The following is a 22898-nucleotide window of genomic DNA, read 5'->3' as shown; positions in this document are numbered from 1 at the left end:
GTTTGAACTGCAGGAGATTGTCTTGACCATGTCTACATGCCTAAATGCACTGAGTTGCCGCCATGTGATTGGCTGATTAGAAATTAAGTGTTAACGAGCAGTTGGTCAGGTGTACCTAATAAAGTGGCCGGTGAGTGTAGGTGTTGGGCCGTATGCCTAAAAACTAGCACAGACTATGAAGGTATCCTCCTAATGCTCCATGCAATGTGAGTCACTCATACCGATTACATAAAATGGCCATAGAAGATGAGATCCCGTTCATATGTAGAGATTTTGCTGTGGTGACTTTTTCTATGTAGTACAACAATGCATCTTTACTGAAATTGTGAGCATGCAACGCCCCAAAACCTGATCGTGCAGGTTTGTTTTAGTGAGCAGAGGGGAATAATCTGCTGATGCTTCCGCCTAAAGCCTGTTTGTAAATGGTGCACCAGTGCGCTTGCATAACCGACGCTCCATTCACTTTTATGGATCTGCCATGACTGTAATCTCTATCAACACCCACAGCCCCATAGAAGTGACTGGAGCACCGGTGACACCAGCTCAATGATGCTCCATTCACAAAAAGGCTTTAGGTGGACTTTTGTCCTCCATTCTCCTGACAGCTGTGGGATCCGGCGGTCGGGCCCTCAGCAATTGGGCACTTAATCCCTATCCTGTGGATTGAGAATCTCTGTTGTTCTGGCTGCTAGTATAAAGGTGAAATGCATAGTAATAGGTGCTACTTATTACTGTACTTAGTAACTGCATCTAGTAGTTCAGTAAAAAAGGAAGAAAAAAACCCAAAGCGGCGTGTAAATCCAGCCTTAGTAGTACACTTCATATTCTGGCTGTTTATCTACATGGGGTTTTAACTACTTCCTTGTCTGGAGAGATGACTTCATGCCACCTTAAGAGACATTTGCACAATATGTTGTGCAAGTCTAAAATTTACTGAAAATGAGTCTGGCTTTTGTCTGGTATTTTCAGAGGCGATCCTGCTTATTGATCATAATATGATATCTGTTGGTCTCTTAAGGCCCATTCATGCGGAGCCATTATTGGTCCAATGTGAACCATAACAGAACAATAAGCATTTGTAATGGTAATCTGCCTGGCGAAATGAGAGGGAGGATTTAATCACTTTGATGAATGATAGTGCAATGCAATAATTACAGTGAAATCTCAGGAATCCTTAATATACCGTAATATATGTGAGTATGTGTGTGTCCTCTACTAAGCACTTGTTGTGCATGCTCCCTGTAAATGGACCTTTGCCTCAGTGATCATGGGTGAATGTCTTGTTCCCGGTCTCGTGCTATCTACACTCCAAAAGACATACTGATAGTGAATGTAGATTGTGAGGCCTATATGGACTGTCAATGTCTGTAAAGCGCTACGGAATATGATGGCTCTATACAAGTAAGCATAAATTTAAAAAATATGCTCTATAATGTGTCTACATAAAGTTTGTTATACACATTAGATAACTTAGGGCTGAACATGGTTTGACCCAGCCAATTGGTTTTAGTAGAGACATTCCTGTTTGCTGTTTTCCAGATTAAAACATTAAGAATTGACCATAAACCCCAATCCAGTCATTTTCTGGCCCCTATTCATATAGATCTGAAAATATGAGGGGCAAACAGCAGTCCAAAAATCTGGGTTGCAGGTAACAGTGAGTGTGCACGTGGTGTATGCAATAAAAGTGCAGAATAATGCAATGTGGTGGGCCCAAGGAACCCAAGCCATATGCATCTATAGAGACTGTCACCACTGAAGACTACAGGGACAGTCTAAGCACACGCTTTATGTTTTGGTTTGATAAGTTCTGTACGTGAAGCAGCAGCAGGTTCTTTTTCCCACATTTTGGCAATATATTGTTTGACCCATACCGATAGAGATCATATTATACATAAAATATTAGGTCATCTGACCTATTAAACTTCATATAGAGATGTTTTGTTACAGTATGAAAGATTTTCCCATAGCAGAACCCTCTTGACCATGATATCTCACATATACATCTCCCTCAATGGAAATGTCTGTCAAAGTCATAGGATTGTGATAATGAGTAATATATACAAATTAGGAGTCCGTTACATTATCTAGAGTAGATAGAACAATTGTTCTATCTATCGATTGTTGGGTCGTCTGACTTAGGGGGTTATTCCATAATTGACATGACAATACAAGGCTCAGTGTTCCTACTAACCATTCTGCCCTGTTTCTGAAACCCTCATAGAATTGAATAGAAAGCGTGTAGGACAGTGAGCTATGCTGTAAAATCTAACCTATCTCTATAGGACAATCAGAAACAGCATAGCACAGCCATGTACAACTGTTTTTATGACTCGACCTCCTTATCTATTCCATGAAAGGTTGATGTGACAATACGCTTTTAGGCGCCTGCATATGGGGTATATAGTCTAAAAGTGGGATAACTGGCCTATCTATAAGTACTGCCGATCAGGCAATAAATTGCTGATTCATCACTTTACGGGTGTTTTCATGGGTACACTGCCATTATTAAATATAACTAAATAATTTCTGTAGAGTTTGTCCCTCCCTGGTCACTGTGCCTCAGTCTGTGTAATAGGCCAATGTAAACATGTGCCAATAACGTGTTTATTGTCGATCTGCGCCTCTTCTCTGTCTACAATGGCAGGTCTCCTTGGACCCTTATAGACGCTTTTGTTTCTACCACCCTAACAGTGTATGCTCTGTGTGTGTCTCTATTTGACTATCCTCTATGTACTTGTTTGTTGGCCTTTCGGCGTGTGTCTATTTGCTTGCTAGTCTTTTGTGTGTGTATTTTTATGTCTCAGTCTCTGCCTGTTTGTCCTCTTTGTACATGTGTATTATTTGCTTTGGCTTTCTTTTATGTGTTTATCTCTATTCACCATCTCCCGTATACATGTCTATCTTCCATACTGTGTGTATAAATATATCCTTGTCTTCAGTCTGTACAAAAGTCCACTTTATCTATAATTCCATCTCTCCTCTGTATGTTTCCTTCTTTTTTACCCCATCACTATTCATGTCTATTCTATTTGCTGTATATACATGTATACATTTTCTCTAGATCTGTGTATCTGGTTATTGTATATGCCACTCTCTATATCTCTGATCTATCTAATGTGCTGTGTATATCCATCTCTCTTCTCTTTGAATACCATATGCCCCATGTATATTCTTCTGCCACTGTGCATGTGACTGTCTGTCCTCTGTGCTGTGTATATTTCTGTTTGTCCTGTATGTGTGTCTGGCTATACGCCAGTGTCTGTATATGAATGTCTCTCTTCTTTGTGCTACCCATGTCCATGATTGTATATTCTCTCTGCTGTACACATACATAATATGTATATATATGTATATATTATATATCTCTTCTTTGCTTTGTATGTTTATCTCCAGGAATGTTCCCCTCCATTGTGAATGTCTCTCTATATGTGGGTCTTTTCTCTCTTGTATATCTATACCTTCGCTGTAAATGTCTCTAAAAACGTACTCAAGTACAAAAAGACGCATCTGTATTGTGACCAGCAAATGTTGTATAAGAGGCATAGTAGTTTCATCTGTATGGAGATCAGTGCGCAGGCCTTATTGCATCCATTTGTCCATATGACATGATCAGAGCTCATATTGGATCAGTTTGTAGGTCTGCAGATATTCCTAGATATAGATAAGATCTGAAATACAATCCTTTGTTGTCCCAAGCCACTGAACACGGATTTAATACGGATCCAGACACAATGTTTTTTTTTTATATGGTATAATGGATATTTTTTTATTTTTGCAGTATGGGTGTATATGCGTCTTTGCAGAAAACATTCATGTGAATAGAACAATTTATTATTATAAGATCAGTTAGTTAGATTAGACAGAGAATACCACATGGACACGTAGAAGAAAAAAAAGTTTGTGTGAATTAGCCATGGCTACTGTGTGTATGTTCTGTCTCGTCTCTACTCAGTATGTATGTCACTATATGTTATGTGCCCCTGCTTATGTCTCTATATGTTTTCTCTGTCTGTCCTCTGCTCTTTGTGTGTCTCTAGCTATTTGGCTCTGTGTATGTCTCTCACTCTGTAACCTCTGTCTCTATGCTGTTCTATTTGTGAGGCACTCTGCATGTCTTATTGTATTCCCTCTGTCTCTTCTCTGCTGTGCTTGTATGATTAGCTATGTTTCACTGCGCATGTCTCTTACAGTATGTTCTGTCTCTTCTCTATATGTATGTCTAGCTATGTGCCGCTGTGTATGTCTCTTGCAGTATGTCCTGTCTCTTCTCTATATGTATGTCTAGCTATGTTTCACTGTGTATGTCTCTTACAGTATGTTCTTTCTCTTCTCTATATGTATGTCTAGCTATGTGCCACCGTGTATGTCTCTTACAGTATGTCCTGTCTCTTCTCTATATGTATGTCTAGCTATGTGCCGCTGTGTATGTCTCTTACAGTATGTTCTGTCTCTTCTCTATATGTATGTCTAGCTATGTGCCACCGTGTATGTCTCTTACAGTATGTCCTGTCTCTTCTCTATATGTATGTCTAGCTATGTGCCGCTGTGTATGTCTCTTACAGTATGTTCTGTCTCTTCTCTATATGTATGTCTAGCTATGTGCCACCGTGTATGTCTCTTACAGTATGTCCTGTCTCTTCTCTATATGTATGTCTAGCTATGTGCCGCTGTGTATGTCTCTTACAGTATGTTCTGTCTCTTCTCTATATGTATGTCTAGCTATGTGCCGCTGTGTATGTCTCTTACAGTATGTTCTGTCTCTTCTCTATATGTATGTCTAGCTATGTGCCGCTGTGTATGTCTCTTACAGTATGTCCTGTCTCTTCTCTATATGTATGTCTAGCTATGTGCCACCGTGTATGTCTCTTACGGTATGTCCTGTCTCTTCTCTATATGTATGTCTAGCTATGTGCCGCTGTGTATGTCTCTTACAGTATGTTCTGTCTCTTCTCTATATGTATGTCTAGCTATGTGCCGCTGTGTATGTCTCTTACAGTATGTTCTGTCTCTTCTCTATATGTATGTCTAGCTATGTGCCACCGTGTATGTCTCTTACAGTATGTTCTGTCTCTGCTCTATATGTATGTCTAGCTATGTGCCACCGTGTATGTCTCTTACGGTATGTCCTGTCTCTTCTCTATATGTATGTCTAGCTATGTGTCACCGTGTATGTCTCTTACAATATGTTCTCTCGTCTCTTCTCTATATGTATGTCTAGCTATATGTCACTGTATATGTCTCTTACAATATGTCCTCTGTCTCTTCTGTGCTCTATATGTATGTCTCTTACTGTGTGTCTCTCAGTATTTGCCGCTGTGTGGGTCTGTCCTCTCTAGTGTGTTGATACTAGACACTGTATTTGTGTGTGAGTTTTTGTCTTTTTGTGCTTTGTGTGTGTTTAGCTACCTGTCTGCACTACAGCTTTCTTACTATTCTTTGTTGTCCTTTTCTAATATTGTTCTCTGTCCTTCCCTTTTTGTTCTTGGCATCTCTATCCGACTGTCTGTCCTGCTCTTTCTTCCTGAATGTCTCTTCTGACAATCTCTTGATTTGTCTTGGCTTTGCAGTGCATCTCTCCCCCCCCCTCCCTGCCTTTCTCTTGTTCTGACTCCTGTACAGATCTTCGATAGCCCCATTTTTCTTGGGTGGCTCATTAGCTTGGTGTAATTGAACTGTAAGGACGGGTCTTTTCTCACGCCGCGTCGAGATTTACGACCCTCGAATCCCAGAATAAAAAAAAATCCTCCCAAATCCCCCTTCCCGGCCAGCGTGTAATCAGAGTGATGGATCCACTGCGTCCCACACTGCAGGCATCTGTCCCCGAGTGTACATACAGGGAAAGCTAAAGGAAAGCAATGAGGAGGTTGATGGTGAAGAAATGGAGTGAGGGTCGATGTAGGAAGCAATAGGGGTATTCATCAAAGTTGGGAAATAAGTAGATGCAACATGGTAGTAGCAGAAAAAGAGGAATGTTAAAAAAAAAAAAAAAAAAAAAAAGTCATGAACATGAGGAACTGGAAAACATTACATGATCAGGTCTGTGAAATTCTAAGGCATTGAGCCTTGACACTGCATATAGCTTTTAACTTGACCTGCAGTAGTACACATTAGTAAGAACATGCATGATGGTGGATGAGGGATGGAAGACATTTGGCAAAAGGTTGGTGTAGGCAGATTAAGATGGTAATAGAAGACCAATAAGGTCCTGGTAGTTCACTGGAGAAGGTACTGGGGTACAATTATTAGGAATATACAATGACCGCTCTTATGAATAATCTTCTTGGGGCAAGACCAAACCTAAATGGCTGAGGAGAACAAAAATACACAGTCCAAACTACCTTTACAAACCCCTATGTTCCTTTCTTTTAGTGAGACATTTTTATGATTTTGTCTTGCAGTGATTCCTGCTGTGTTGAATACCCGCCACACCATCGAGGAGACTGGTTGCTCTACCCCTGGTCTATGAGACACTGGATGCCTGCAGAACTGTTTAGCACCTACACCAGGAGTTTTGCCCAGTAAACCTATAAGTGTGTTAATCTCTTCTTGGATCTCAACTTTGAGCCTTGGATCTACGGCACCTTTCCACTTGCTTTTGGGGGGAGTATCCCCTCTTTGGGACAACCATAGATGGAAATTCGAAGGGTTTGAGCCAGTCTGGTAGACTGGGCACCTGGCAATGACTAGTAACGACTCTCCCTGCCCGCCATCTGGGCCAGGTCACATGAATGGATACCCTGTTCCTCACTATGCCTTCTTCTTTCCTCACATGCTTGGTGGTGTGTCCCCTCCAGGAGCTTTGCCCGGAGTACAGCACCAGCTCCCTCTCAGTGGATATAGCACACCCTCTCCAGCGAGTGAGTATTGATGCTAAATTCAACCACAATCCTATGTTCATGTCTGTGCTGTTATTTGTTATGCTTGTCTTTGCACATACTTTGAGTCATTTTTATTTTTTAGGCTTAATGGAGTTTTCTGGGAGTAGGTAAAAACATTTCATATAATATATCTCTCTATTGTACTGACTGTTATAAATGGCCCAGAAAGGTCCATAGTCCTAGCACTAAGCAGATGGCTAGTGCTTCTTTATATACCTATATCCGAACCCCTCTTGGTGCATTGGTGGGTGTTTCTTATACCGTACAACATATGGGTTCAAGAATAGTGGTGTAAGGTAAAAACAAATTATTCCTGCCCCGGCAGACTGTATCCAGGAGAATTTTGTTTTTGCTGATAGGTTGATCACTTAGATCAAATACACGATGGTTTGCAATAGAATTCATAGGCTATTTTTGCGCCAATGTCAATTTCCAGTTTCCTTTTACAAACTAAATTGAACATTTTCTTGCGTTCCAGTTTTCACTACGTTCTCATGGATTAAGATATACAACCTCATAAACCGTAGGAGTAGAAAAAAAGACCCTGCTCTTGAATGTTACACTATATTGGTTTCATTAGATTTCCTTCACTAGATTACTAAATAATTTACAGGTAACAGTACAGTCAAAGGCGGCAGGGTCTCATGAATGTGTGCGCTTTATTAGCATGTGGGAACAGGGCGCACGTTTTATGCTCTTCTGTCTTTGCATCTATGTATGTAACATATGTCATAAAGCATATAAACAATTATACTTTATGATCCAAACACACCATGGCCCTCAATGGCAGAAGTGTGGAGTTTTCTGTTTTAGGCCCTTTATTTGCTATTTTTGCCCTTTGTTCAAGGGTGACTATATTTGGTTTTATTTCCTTTGTCCTGTCTATTGTCTACCCCTATTGTAGATATAGTATTAATAGCCGTATTAATATAGAAATATTTAAATGCACTTCTATTAACGTCATCCATTTATTATTAAGTATATAGTATAAATTTAGAACATTTCAGATTTTGGGGTTATAGTTTGGTTCTTTTTATTTTTGCTGCTTTCGTTTTCTTATTTTAAAATAATTATTAATAATTATTTAACGTTCTGTTTTAGTGCGTTGTCTAGATTTTGTACATATTTGTAGATTTCTTTCTTTTAGATGGTGTTTTCCAATGTTCCTGCTGTTGTAATGGAGACAGTGTGAGATTAGGCCGGATCTCTGGGTGTCCTCACATGGACACAGATGGCTCTGTTGTTATAAGAGATAGATCTCAATGACTCCCTGTTTGATTGATTTACCTGTTCTGCTCAGGGGGCCTGATCCCAGGACATTTGCTTGTGTCGGGGGTGTGTGGAAGAGATAGCTGGAAGGAGTTTTTCCTCCTCCGCAGGCCGTCATATCACAAAGTGCAAATCTTCTGGCTTTGATTAAAATTCAAGTCTCGGAAAGACCATTACTTCGAATGTGTTGCAGTATATTTTAACAATGTGGCCTCATAAATGTACCTTAAATTTTAAGTCTTCGCTGCTCCCTCCTCTCCTCAGTGCATGCTTAGAGATTTGCAATGTTATGGGATTATATGTGCTGAGCAACTTCGTTGTAAGATTGATTGTTCTCTTTTTTTGGCCTTCTGAGGTCTTTGTGTCCTCAAGGCCCTTATGGAGCATTTGTAAGCCAAAATGCTGCATCTTGGATAGGAATAACCACATTACTGTTAACCTTTGCCTACAATATTCAGAATTTATTTCATGCCTAAAATAATTAGGATTATTTTCTTGTGTTTTTCTTTTCCTGAAGTGACATTATTGACCTGGGTGGTGTATTCTTGTAATATGGCGTTTACTACAATAATCATGATTATCTTCGGGTGCTCTGGTCCGATCCCACCTTCCTAATATGTTAAAATGTTTTCCAATAACATTAGTATTGGTGTAGTGAAGACCATTGGCTAGTACTACTATTGGCGTAAAATCCAACAATATGTATACTAGGTACATTGTTCTTTTTTGCTTGGGTTACATCAATACATTAAAACATGGCTGGCATCTTATGGTATTGTCCAATGCATGTGTTCACGCCATAGATGTCTTGGCCCCATATTAATAAACGGTAAGAAATATATCAGCAGTTCTTGACTTTGGCCAAATGAATACATCAGTTTAACGTAAATAATGTAAAAATATGATAGTGACTACTGGTGAACATAGGAGACCTTCAGACAAGGGCCATGTCTGGTGACCTCAGACTGGCTCCAACGTGATGGATCTATGTGGTGTAGAATATTATTGGCTCATGATGTCAGTGTCTTGCTTGCCTGTTCTACACATTGACAACTTTGTCATACATTTTCTAGATAACATATTTTGAAATTAATAAAAAAAAAAATTATTAAATGTGACTCTTTTGACGCTAGTCTGCATCTGGCTTGGCGCACAGTGGGTTACAGACTAGCTGCTATTTTCCCATCCCCAGGCTGGCAGGTCAATGGTGGATGATAAATTCTCCGTCCTGTCCCTGATTACATTTACTACTGACAGCTTGTGTATCAGCGGCAGAATAATCAGCTGCTTCTGGGGAGAGGGGCTGGGCTGGGTGTCGGGGGACTGAGTAAACCCCCTCATTTTACAGCTATTACAATTTACTACATATCCCCTCTATTAACTCCCTGATATAAGACCGCCTGGTGTCATTGTGCACTCTCCTGCCATTGCCCTGATCCATATTCCTTTGGTTCAGGTATATAAAGGTGTCCTTGATCTAGGATCAGATGACAGTACATGAATATTTCAGGATGTAGAGCGTGTGCTCTGTGATCAGGCATCAGAACAGATACGTCTTATCTCTTCCTAATACACTGACAACAGGATATGTACCAGATCTTTTTCCTAATAAACCCACAGTAGGTCATATGTTTCTCACATTCTCTTTATAAACCCCTTATAGAGCGTCTCACTACTTTAAACCAAAAGTTCATTGACTGATTTTGGATAAAGAGGTCACAGACATTTGTGGGGGAACAATTTGATGAAATAAAAATAAGCCCCTTACAGAACAGTGTGTTTTCTGTCCAGTGCTTAGTAATATTACAAAGAAATTGCACAAAAATATGTTTATTCTATTTTTTATTTTATTTCATACGCTAAGCAAAGGTTCCACATATTGTTATATAATAAGCATAGTGCAGGGTGATCGGGGTCCGCTGTGGGTAGGGTTGGTGCAGGTGGTGTTTTTGTTGTCTTTTTTTTTTATACTTTTAGTATTTTTATTTTTTAATACATGTAAATTGACCCTCAGGAAGTCACAGACATCGGGTAGAAATTCAGACCCCTATGCATTAGACCCCATCTTTGTTGCGGTAATACAGGATAGCCGTAGGGACTACTAGGACCCAGTAGCTCTGCCATGCATAGGAGCACCCAGTGGTCACATGATTGCCCGGTGTAAATGAGGCAGTGGGTCCACCAGAGGAATTATTGTAGGGGCTCACCCTCTTCTGTACAGAACATGTACAATTCTTGTATCACTGTGCTCGCAGGACATATTATCAAGATCTAGTAGGGTATTTATGATAAACCCATACCAGTTAGATCCTAGTGACAAGGCCCTGGCTCCACAGTCACCTACAAACAGGGTTTACTTTGGCTTGACCTTGGCAGTCCTACTGTATAAATTGTGCCTGATCTGCCGGTTCTCTAGTGGGTCAGTCCAGCCATGACCACACACCTTCCTAGGTAGAAAAATCAGGACATGACTTCTTCTCCAGCTCCCGACACAGGAGAGTACACGTTTATGGATCATTCCTTCTTAAGGAGCGCCCTCTCAGTTCCTGTTAGGAAGCATAGGGACTGGTCCAGCTTGTGATGTACAGATGCTGAGGCCGGTCCCTCTTGCCTACTATTATGAGAAGAGCACTTACCTAGTTGACCTTCAGAGGACAACTCATTGGAGACATTTTCATGTTTAGGTGTGAAGTTGGTCAAGTGATAATTGAAAATCCATGTTTCCTTGTGGCTTTTTTTGTGCAGTTGCCATAAGAAGTCCCTGGAGGGCAGGCATGTAACCCCTTCCTTGTCAGATGGCAGACAGACTCTGCTGTATATATCCCTACATGCCTGCCAGTGATGAGCTCTCCTTTATGCTGGGCAGGTGAGGGGTTATTTCTAGTATAAGGAATGCTTGGCTACAAGTTTCCAAAACAAATATAAATATACTTACAGCTCACTCAAGGTTATAGGGTAACGCTGGGAGACATGGTAGTTTCCGGAGTCTTAAAGTAGTTGTTCACACCTTTTCTTTAAAAGGTCCTTGTAAAAGAAGCTTATTACAAGTTCTCCTGGTATTGGGACTCGACAGCAAGTCCTCAGTTCTCCCCAGAGAGGCACTGTTTACAGTCTATCTGTCTGTCTGTCTGTCTCATTCATTCATTCATTCATTCATTCATTCAGCCGATATGACCTTAGTTACTTATTGCTTTCTATCTGAATCTATTTTTAGTCAGAGACTCTCACTCTGGCCAGATATGGATCCAGTAGGTGGTGCTGGCTCGGCTCCACTGCCAACCTATGACAGCTAATTCACCCACAGCCTTGGCATTTTTGGGTATTGCATTGATGAACTAGAGGCTAACTATGCCTCTTCTATATGCAGCCCTAACCCAGCTGGTTTGTGTATACAGCAGGTGGTGACTCAGTAACAGTCACAGGAGACAGCGCCACCTATTGGATCCACAGCATACCAAGCAGAACCTGACTTTGCCCTATCCATTCTACCACCTGTCCAGATAAAATGTACAGAAGCTAATTTACAGGTCCCCGGCTTCTTGTACCACACAGACTTTTCATAAAGGGAAGCAGAAACCACTATCACTAGCTACTGATGATGGGAAGAATATGCAAATCTGTCTTCCATGATGTAATTAGGAAGTCAGATGCTGCCTCAGTGTTGCAAACCAATAGAGGGCGCTCACTGGAATGTGCAAGCCTATCTTCCCTGATGTAGTTGGGAAGACAGAATTCCAGTGAAATAACCCAATAAAGGTTGCTCCCTTTAGCATCATGCCCGACCTTCCAAGAGGCCTTTATTTTGCAATGACGCTGGGATTATTACCAGGTATAGTCTCTCAATCAAGGACGGCTGTTTCGATGTACTTGCATCTCTTCAGCTTGATGTAGAGAGGACTATAACCTGGTAGAGGTGAGAGGCTTAGACAGGGTTAAGGGGATATTGTCACTCCTTAGGGAGAGACCACCATATAGGTGTGTGGAGACTCATTAAGCCTTTAGCACTTAGCTACTGATGAGCAGACAGTTCCTGTCACACAGCTATAATATTCTATTCTAAGTCTCTTATGATAAGCCTCCCCCCCCCCCAGTAGAACCTGGTGCTAATTTTGAGATGCATTCCACCCCAAAATCAGCGGCGTGCTGCACCCTGAAAAAATTTGGGTCTTTTTCTGTCAGCCTGCAGATACTGTGGATGATTCAGTCTCATTCATCTGGGCCTAGTCAATGGCTGGATGCAGTATACATGAAAGAAACCTGGAAAGTAACGGACAGGTGGGGGGCGGGGGTTGCAGGGATGGGAAAATGGGTTTCTGCTGGAGAAAGGTGCAGATTAATAAATGAAAGGATAAATTGTGAATATATGCATGTGTGCCGCCTATGCCAATGAGAAGGTTGGGCCAAGTGTACACTGGCCTTATTTCTTTTCTCTTTATGCTGTTTCAACTTGCCCATGTCTCACAGTCACATATAGACCGTGAGAAGGGCAAAAGGAGGTCTAATGTGTTGAATAATCTCCTGTACTTATATAATGTTCACTAGGTCACTGGCGGCAGAGCATGGATCCAGTGACTGACAGATTTCTTGCAGGACTTCCATGTTTGGGACCGTAATGCAGTGCGAGAGGGCTACAGTCCAGATTCCAGCTGTAGAAAACCATTGCTAAAATATGGCATGTCTAGGCCTAACTGACCTATGGTTGTTAATTTAGATTGTAAGCTCCGTAGGCTGTGCTACATGCTAGGCCTGTGCAGTATATAAGATATATAGGCCTATTCCTTGTCTGTAATTACAGATGGCAGACACTTGATCATTACATTCAGTGGAAGTATTTCTGCCGCAGCTCCGCTGCTTACATGAGACGAGGCGAGGTCCTATTAGGACAAGATGTCCCTGTTTTCATATAAAGTGGATCTCCTGGAGGAATACACACAAGTCATGAGGATGCGGCGCTCACTTTTTACATTTCCTTTAATTACTGATAGCAAATGGCAGCTAAGCAATATGGATGTCCCATAAAAGAGCATTTAGCCGTTTCCATAATTATTAAAGTCTTATTAAGCGTCATTAAGGCTTTTCCTTTGCGCTATAACTGCTACTTAGAACCTGGACGGAAATTGTTTATAAAAAAAATTGGGATGATTTGTAGAGTTTTGTGTGAATTGTAATTACAGGAGGAGGATTGTTACACTGGTTACAATGGGAAGCGATCAGCGGGGTCAGTGTGTGTGTGAGAAAATGTGAGCGCCGGAGAGAGCGATGAAAAGGAAGACTTTGTGAGCGCTGAAATGAGAGATTTTAGATCCGTTTTAGATTTTAGTTCCTGGTACTGATGAGATCTACAGGAGGCAGAATGACCGCAGCCTGAAATACGATCATGGAGAATGAATTGGGTTTCAGCAGTAGATGGATGATAGTGGGAAGAAGTGTTTGTCCCAATATCTCCACAATAAAAAAGAAAGGAAAGACAGTCAGACAATATATATTTATTCCCAGAGGCCTTCATGAATGTCTGTCACAAGAGCAGCATTATTTACTCCATCATAGGTGCTTGCCTGATCTGTGTCCTGTTCCAGGGTTTAAAACCCTATTTCGGTGGACCTATGGTAGTGCTCATCCTGAGCCTTCTACTTTAGATGAATACAATACCAGAAGTACAGTGAAGACCTATGAAAACGGGTGCATAAGTAATGTAACCAGGGACAGTTTTACTTCTTGGTGGCCCACCTCCATATAGTTACGGTTATCACATAGTGCCCAAAAAGCATGCCAGGGAGTTTCTAATTGTAAGCACCATACCGGGTCTATAACATTGCCCTTAGAAAACGTCTATATATTGTTGCTTAAATAGTACTGGTAAACAGTATTCTCTCCATCATTACCTGCAAATAGCAGCAGAACACATTGATACCATTTCTAGTTCTTAGTATCGGTTAAAAGGCTTAGTCCCATTGATTCCAGTGAAGTTGCAATCTTCTCCCTAGCCTCCACTGTTTGCGAGTAACAAGCGCAGGTAGTTTTGGTGCCTGATGTGCTATTTAGGCTCTGTAATGTCAGAAGGGCAGTGTCAGGCAGGGGGTGTGATTCAGATCTCCAATCAGAGCCAGCCAGTGCCAGAGCTCAGAGTCACACCCCATGTCTGCTCCCGCCTGACACCGCCCTTCTGACAGTAGAGAGGCTAAATAGCATATCAGGCACCAAAACTGACAGCATTGATTGCTCAGGAATGGTGGGAGCTAGAGAAAAAATTCCAACTGCGCTAGAATCAGTGGAGCAGTAGCTATCAAATGGTCCACTCGTCTAATAGTGTCTTAAGGGTCCTTTTTATGTAGCAGATTTCTTGCTTATAACAATTGTGGTTATGTGCAACTTCCTTTAATGTGTGGCAATTGTGATAAATAATAACCTGCTATGGTACAGCCATAGATACACATGCGTACATTGTTTGGGTATTCCAATGGCAGTGAATGAAGTGGCAATACCTGCACAATCTGCTCTTATTTGTATGTAGAAAATGGGACCCTTATTCTCATGATGGTGCCCCCCACAGACCAGCAGGCATCACCTTGGGTATGTGTCTGTAGGCTGCATTATCATCTATGAGTGCCCTGAACTCTAATACAGATCTGTGTAAAATAAGTACAATGTTATGTAACTTTATATGAGCTTTAAAGACGTGATCAAAGGTGAAACTATACTTTACTGCCATAAACTAAACCTTTACTTTTCCTGTGACTCCATTTCAATGACAATGTTCCTTCAGATTAAGACCTTTATACAGTAAATGGGAGCTGTGTAAGTCTCTCTTCAGTACTCCCCCTAGTGGCAGCTGCTGGCAGACAGAATTTTATCATTTAGCTGTGAGAATGTACAAGAAGGAAAGCATGGGGCTAGAAGTTGAGTATCAGAAACATGGAGCTCCTAGGGGTGCATCAGGGGTGATAGTACGCCCCTGGATGGTGTAGTCATAGCAAGTTTATTACATTACAAACCACAAGTTATGATTAATCCTGAAGCGTCATTGTTGTGCTGTGTTCTGGTATTACAAATCACCTGAAATAAGGAACTACTTTGTTTCTGTGCACGCAAGTGACGTTACACAGCCAGAAAACTCCGTTCTGCTGTTTTTGTTGACTGGGATGCAGTATTGGGTGGGTTAGTGTTCCTAAATGTATGAAAGGAAATAGGGAGGAGGCTGTGTTTAAAGGCATATGTGGTGATAGTTTCACTCAGTGGGCCAGATTTATGTCATGGCCTATCTTCAGGTGGATCCCGCATTGCAAACCCCATTGAAATGAAGTGGAGGCAGAAAAATATGCTAGTGTCTGGTGCAAATGCACCTGGGAAATAAAAAAACAACTCTATGAGAACTTACCCTAACAGAACTGTCTTAATCCATGCCCCCAGTTGGTGCACAATAGCACATCACCTGCTACTGGCATGTGTTCTACTAGAAATCTATGCAAGGCCCTGACTACCAGAGCTCTGAGACACCATACATGGGACCTCCCGACATGCTACTACATTATTAAGAGGCCAGAGACCAATATTTTGGTTCATGGAATGGTTATGTTGGTTGTTTCCAGACCATTACCCTTTAGGACCCTGATTTTGAAATGCTGTGGCACATGTTGGCGCTATATCAATAAGTAATAATATTATAGTATCCTATTAAAGGGGGTTGTACAGTAATTGACACATACTCTGAATGGCCCAAAGCAGGTGTAACATTAAAAAAAAAAGTGTCCACTGTTGCAGTCCGGTGTTTGTGCCGTGTCTCGGTCTCTGGAAGCCTTGAGCACCAGGTAACCGCTGAGGACAATCAGCAGCCTCATTGATCGCTGGAGAGGTGTTGGTCATGTATGTGGGTGACGTCTCCGATCCCACTCATGCAGTTACAGCTGGTCACTGTGGATCCTGGCAGTAGGACACCCTGTGATCAGCTTATCATTGTAGGGTCTTCACAAAGCAGACCAGCCTTTGAACCTTAAACAGAGAAAAATAATTTGATTCTGAAAACAAGTGCCAGAGTAGATGTTTCTTCTGCCTCTTCTTCTTCCATCTTCTTTCTCTCACTTTTAGATCCATCTATGTGTCTACCCTACACAGGCCCGGTGTAATGGAGTCCGTAGGTCCGGCCACTTTATCTGTCTGGTTTCATTCCTTCCCTCCTCTCTCTAAACTATGAGAGAAGTTATGGGCTCACATGTTATTCATTTGCTTGTTCTGGCACATTTTGGAATCTCCAGACTCGTCTACCGCCATCCCTTCCTGTCTTTGGCTGTTTTTACAACCATACTTTATGACTAGATTATAAAAAGCATCAGGCTAAGACAAGATGGTGACTTCTACCAACATAGGACAAGTAATCATTGGGCAGTGTTACCCGCTGAAGTCTCAGTAAAGCATAAGCCTGGAAGTAATAAAGCTAAGGGTTAAAGGGCATTGTACATGGAAGGTGCCAGTTATCCAGGATAAGGTAAGTAACACCATTCACTAATATGTGATATGGGTTTGCTTGGTGTGAGATATTGATAGCTTTTGTCTAGGCATTGGTTTTTCTTTAGGCTGGGGGACCTGACAGAATGTGTACGGCTTCCCAATAGCGCCCACACAGGACACCTGAAGCATTACACAGATTGTATTTAGTTGAATAGGCTTTCTTTATAATGCATGAATGGTACCTGTCCTCCACAGTAAGGAACTACCTGAAATACTTACCTTATTTTTCAGCAGTCACCCTTGGTTGATAGTGTTTTTGTCTGCTATATCCACCCTACCAATACCCTGATCTGCACTGATGAGGGGCAAAATCCCCTAAGCATCTTTCTGCAGGTGGGTTTCATTTTCTTATGGAGAAGTGTCTGGGTTATCTTACATCATTTGTCATGTAACAAGGCCCGTTCAAGGGGTTGACCGCGAAGTATTAATTTACTTACATGGACCTGGAGGTTCTGGCAATTCCTCGACCCTCATGCGATCTAAAGCAGCTTTTGCCATAAAAGCCCAACCCCTACCCCACCCCTGAGTCGCTCACCTCCCTTCCTCCCTGATCTCACCAAAACACTGCCTCAGATCACGTGACCTGGGGCTGAGATGTTGCTGGAACCCTCAAGTCCATCAACAACATCCTCAGGACCAGACAGGTGTAAATGAATACTCCTCGACAACCCCTTTAAAGGAGTGACACTTTTCTTCACCCCTGGAGGAAAGCTAGTCTGCATACCCTTTTACCTAGGGAGCATTGCGTGGCCCACTGTTTTGTGGTTTCCATATAGGAGGAACAATTTCCCCCCAGACCCTTGTCTTCTCTTAACACATTTGCCTGTTACATGCACTCACCCTCTATGGTGCAGCAGCTGCTTTCTTTACAGATGCCTGTTTGCCTTCCTCCTTATTTATCTTGTCCAGCACCTGTTCTTTGTGCTCAAGGGGCGGTCGTCTTGAAGTTACCTTGCTTAGAAGGATCCCGTGATCATTTGATCATAGCGTGTTTTCTTGTTGGGACCCCCCAAATCTGTTGTAATCTCTCTTGAAACATGGCGGTAAGCGTTCAGATTCTTTGCAGTGCCACATCAGGGTAACATTTGCAGTGAAATCAATGTACTGTGTGTGTAATGCGCCAATATGTGTCAATAATGCAAAAAAGGCTCATAGAAACATCCCCAGGGAACCCATACAAACATGTACAATATATAGCTTTCATGTAGATGCTGACCTGGTCACAGTCATCAATATTAACCCCAGTTTGCCAATTTGTGCTGCCTGCATATTGCATACCAATGACAATATAAACACATACAGATATATAAGCACTGAAATATTCTGCATGTTATTTGCTAGAGAAGCGGATCACTGCTCTGGCCTACATACCGTATTTTGTATTGATATGTGGAAAATGGGAAGGAATGGAAAAGACCTGCTTATAATATCTTGGATTTTCCAGCTATTGTGTAGTAATACAGGCTGAGAGATATACAGCTATATTCTACATGAACACTCAGTAATGTGTCCTTCCCCTTTAAGAGCAGCCCTGAATACTATTTTACAAAATTTCACGCACTGTTTGTGCTCCTGGCTCTGTAAGATGTTAAATAATACAAATTGGGTGCAGTTTCTCTCCAGAGCAGGGAGCCGCACACAAGAAATTGACGTGTTTTCCACAGATTTCAGCATCTTTGAAGTAAGGGAAGCAGAAAAATAAGACTGGTTATAGGTGCGACGCTAATCTTTGATTTCTCAAAGTAAAAGACTCAAGGGGCTGGGGGAGGAATAAGGAAATGTGCAGCAGCGTTTGGTGCGCTGTGGTAGGAATCTCTGATTTTCTTCCACGTTTTACCTTCATGAATACTTGACATTTCTCTCGTGTGATGTTCCGCTTTGCTGAAGGAAACTGATGGTCCATTGATCCAAGGGAACTGAGCATCATGTTTATGACTTCATTTTGGTTATGTTTCCAGTTTACGACCATTTTTCAGATGCGGGCATACATGTAGAAAATAAAAGTTGAGTCTAATCTCCAGCTCTGCAATAATATGGACGGTTATTCTAATTGTACAATAGTCACGTGTGCCTATTATATATATGTTATTAAAAGGGTTGTCCAGGGATAGGAATCCTTCCCCCCCCCCCCCCCCCCTCAAAAAACAATGCTGTACTACAAGACAAAGTTGCAGTATGGCATACCTGTCCACAGGTTGTGTGTGGACAGGTATCCATATCCATGGCACTTTTTTGGAAGAATGTTTTGAAGCAGCCATGTTTTTCTAACCCTGTACCCTTTCTCATTTATTGTTCTTACTTGTGTTGCCCAACATACTCCACACTCACAGTCCTATGTGGGGCTCAAAATCTAAATTCCCTATTATGCTTATGGCAAAGTATGCAAACATGGGGAGAACATGTCGAAGTTAACAAACATTATAGGTGGGATTTGAACCTGGTGATATATGTACTGCCTATATGTTCCTAAAGTGATTGTGACTGATCTCAATCTGACAAAGTGAGCGCACATCCTGACCACAAATTCATGTGTGAGTGCCCTCTCCCCTTTTTTGTCTCTTTGAAATCACTTCCTCCTCTGAGCCCCTTATTACACAATCTATACGGTATTACGCTATGTGCCACTCTGCCTTTTGTTTTTCTTGTTTCTTAGAGTGGTCTTAACATAGTCACTATTATGTTCATCGGAAACCAGTCTTTCCTTTTCAGAAGAAGCCAATGAAGCTGAATCATTAAAACATAAACATGAGGAGAACATCGAGCTCAATGCAGATTTTGCCCTGGTGTAACTTGGACATGGGTCCTCAGCGCTGCAGTATATGGTTCAGCCAGTTGTATAAAGGGAGATGAGAGCTGCCAGCTACATGGAAATCCAAGGCTCCCAACACTTGTCCCCCATATTGGTTTATGTCATTTAATGCAGTCCTGTATATATTCTGTACATTTCATTTTATTTTGGGCCCCTCCAGTCTGTTACCATTGAAGCAACCATTGTTGTTATTCATGCTGATATTGATCTCTTTGTCTGGAGGTTTGTTACGTCTATGGCTCCTTGCATCCCCGGGTCATTAAATTCTGGATTGTAGCGTGTTTTAATGCTCCTTGCTGCTGCAGCATTGCTTGTACCACAGCCTTGCAGTTACAGGCCCATGCACTCTGTTCTCCATGTTCTTGACATGTATTTCTGTACACTGTGCCCCTGGTGACTATTTGCCTCTTGCTGTATAAAGGGTATTTATAACACTGGGCCCCCTGATGGTGAGATTGGGCAGCTCTAGGTTATAGAAAGCATCCAGCTGTTCCGGATCATCTATAAACTCATGTTGGGGGGAAGCCTACATAGCACCAGCCTGCTGAGCTCCTCTAGATTGTTATCTTGGTTTCAGTCACATTTATCTAGTAAATTAGACATACGTTTCCTGGCGTCCTGCTGTAAAATATTTCCTTTTTATGACTGGCCTGCAAAGCTTGCAATTCATTCAGCGGCAGAAGACTGCGCCGTCTTGACTTTCCTGCCACCCTTTCTCCAGGACACCTTCCCGTGGAATTTCTCCCACCACTCCCAGCTCCCTTCCAGTCTTTCCTTTGTCTTCTCTCTCTCTCCCTCTCTTCCACCCCCCCCCCCCCCCATCTCCTCCTCTCCTGCAGTTAAAGATTAATTATGATCTATCATTTGGTGGGGCAGTGGTGGGCCCCTCAGGCGGCTGGAGGGTCTCTGGATCCAGTGTCACACTGTCACCATTTATTCTGAGCTGGTCCCCTCCTTACATCCCCAGCAGAATAAATGACTCTCTTTTGAAGTGCATAGCTGGGAGCATCGTGAGAAGGAGGCGCTACTGGGGTGCGGGCTTTACACCATTTTACTAAATCATTCACTATAAAAATAAATCTTTATTTAAAACCGGTAAAACTTCACATTTATTCACAAAACCATCACTTGTAGCAGATGGAAAACAGAAAAACAATTTTTGAATATTGATTTATAGATTTTTTTTTTTCCAATTATTTTCTAGATTGTTCGAAAGCTGTGCTGCTGCCCAGAATAATGTGTGTGTATGTGCATATATATATATATATATATTAAACTTTTTTTTTAATATTCAATTTATTTTTTATGTACATGCTCATATCTATGTATATTTATGGCATTGTGTCTGTAGCTATGTGGATATAGCTGATAAATATACATACACACACACGTGTGTGTATATATATATATATATATATATATATATATATGTGTGTATATATATATATATATATATATATATATATATAAATAAAATATGTTTATCTTCTGTTGCCCGGGCTTAAGCCAGCCCCCCACCAATGTCATTTGTCGTCCCTTTGTCCGCAGAATTGTTGATGAAAGGGTTTGTAACCCCATTATAACAGACCTTCCTATAAAGATATATTTATCATGTTTTCTACAGTGCTTTTGTTCTGCTAAATAAAGAAGTTAGAGAGGGGAGAAAAAAAAACTCCCCAGCTCAGCACATAACCTTGTATTGTCATTTATCACGGCCTGCGCTATGTGCTGAGCTGTTCAGAATAGTGGCGGTGATGGGTTGGGGGTAGTTGGAGAGGGAGGTAACGCTGGGTATTTTTTTTTTTAATTCAGATCTGATAGAGATATACTAAAATACAAAGGGCTGCACGTTTTAAGGGGGTGGCTGCATAATTTGGATTTGACAACCCCATCATATTTTATTTTTAGCTTTTATTGGTCACCATATTTGTATCGGTTCTACTGTCTTTTCAGTATATGACTATGTATATTTATCTTCTGCAGATGGGGGCAGCATTTGTATGTATGTGATCTCCTCTACTGCCCTGTCAGTGTCTTCTATAAAGTTTTTCAAGAACCTCTTCTGACATTTCTTAGTTTCCTGTTTCTGGGAAAGTTGAGTGACAATCATTATGGCCACTTTTAACTCTTTAACGAAGGTAGTCATCCAGCTTTGTTTTTTTCCATAGTTATTGGTGTTGTCAATATGTAAGATGATGCTGTTTTATCGTGTTGTGCATGCTTTGCACTATGTTGTATATTGCGTTATATGCTCATGTCGCTTTACCTGGTCCGTTCATCCTGCTGGCTATGTTCTAGTACTTTCTGGAAACTGTATCAAACTCTGGCTCCTCAGAGACCAAAAGATGTTACTTCTAAGGGCTAGTTCACACGGAGTAAAATGGTCTAGATTTTGACGCGAATTCAGCTCAAAAAAACACCTCCCATTGAAATCAATGGGAGCCGGTCATTTCCTTTTTCCATGAGTGGTTTGTTCCCGCTCGTGGAAAAAAGAAGCGAGCTGCCCTTTCCTCAGGCAGATTCTAAAAAAAACTATGTGTGAACTAACCCTTGCACTTCAGGAAAAAAATTGTAGATTGCTGTACCCTGGTGTTTGGCCCGGTGTTTGCAAAGTTGCCCAGGGCAGGAGTGACTCCCTAACTTAATGGCTGGTTCCTGTGCTCAGAGGGGTGGTCCTGACTTGGAGGACTTCTTGCAAGATGGACTATGTGTAGGAGTGAGCGTGACCAAATTGGAAGCTTGTTGAACAGCTTGAGAAGGTTAGCCTCCTCTTATCCAAAGTCACTTTTTTGATTCTATGAAGTGAATACCTGCAGACACTGGTGAATAAGAGGATGGTCCTCCAGTGACAGCGAATACCCTCATGCTACTCATTGCCACAGACTCTATTCATAAGATTGGAGGCTATCTTACAACTAAGTATGGTCAAGTGTTTTTCACGGCTAGGACACTGAATCTTTAATTTCTATGGTCCCATAAACATGACAGTGTATTTTCACGGTCCTCTTTATGAGGCTGTGAGACAGGAGTAAAGCTCAGGACAAGTCCTATTCCTGTCCATTTTGTGGCTCCTGTTTACAGTCTGCACGTCATGGCCCAGTGACGCCTACATTACAGGTCGCCTAACACCAGTCATCTGTGAAGCCTTTTCCACTGTAGTGCTACATCTTTTGTGCATCAACATTTACCTCAGTAAAGTACTTATTACTTTGTTGTCTTTTGCTTGGGGAAGTTGTTCAACATGACAGTTCCATGTAATGGGAATCAAAAGGATTGATTTGTGGTATTATTGGTGGTTCCACTGGTTAGACCCTCCCTTTCCCGATCACACATTAGATAGGACCACGAACATAGTCAGTGACTACCTGGTGTTTACCAAGTATCCAGCCTTCTTTCTTCTATACATTTCTTGTACCCCTCTTACACCTGCCAGGGAG

General features: G+C 41.6%; 1 protein-coding gene across 1 annotated transcript in view; it reads left to right on the top strand.

The window, feature by feature from the left end:
• Positions 1 to 22898, top strand: part of RARA (retinoic acid receptor alpha) — a 94372-nt gene that overhangs the window by 20890 nt on the left and 50584 nt on the right. The window contains exon 2 of the mRNA XM_075278318.1: positions 6402 to 6860. Within this exon, the coding sequence (XP_075134419.1) occupies positions 6683 to 6860 (178 nt within the window). The 5' untranslated portion in view covers positions 6402 to 6682. The remainder of the gene's footprint in view (positions 1 to 6401; positions 6861 to 22898) is intronic.

Source organism: Leptodactylus fuscus, chromosome 6, assembly GCF_031893055.1.
Source record: "Leptodactylus fuscus isolate aLepFus1 chromosome 6, aLepFus1.hap2, whole genome shotgun sequence".
Classification (NCBI taxonomy): domain Eukaryota; kingdom Metazoa; phylum Chordata; class Amphibia; order Anura; family Leptodactylidae; genus Leptodactylus; species Leptodactylus fuscus.
This window is presented reverse-complemented; position numbering and strand designations above follow the sequence as displayed.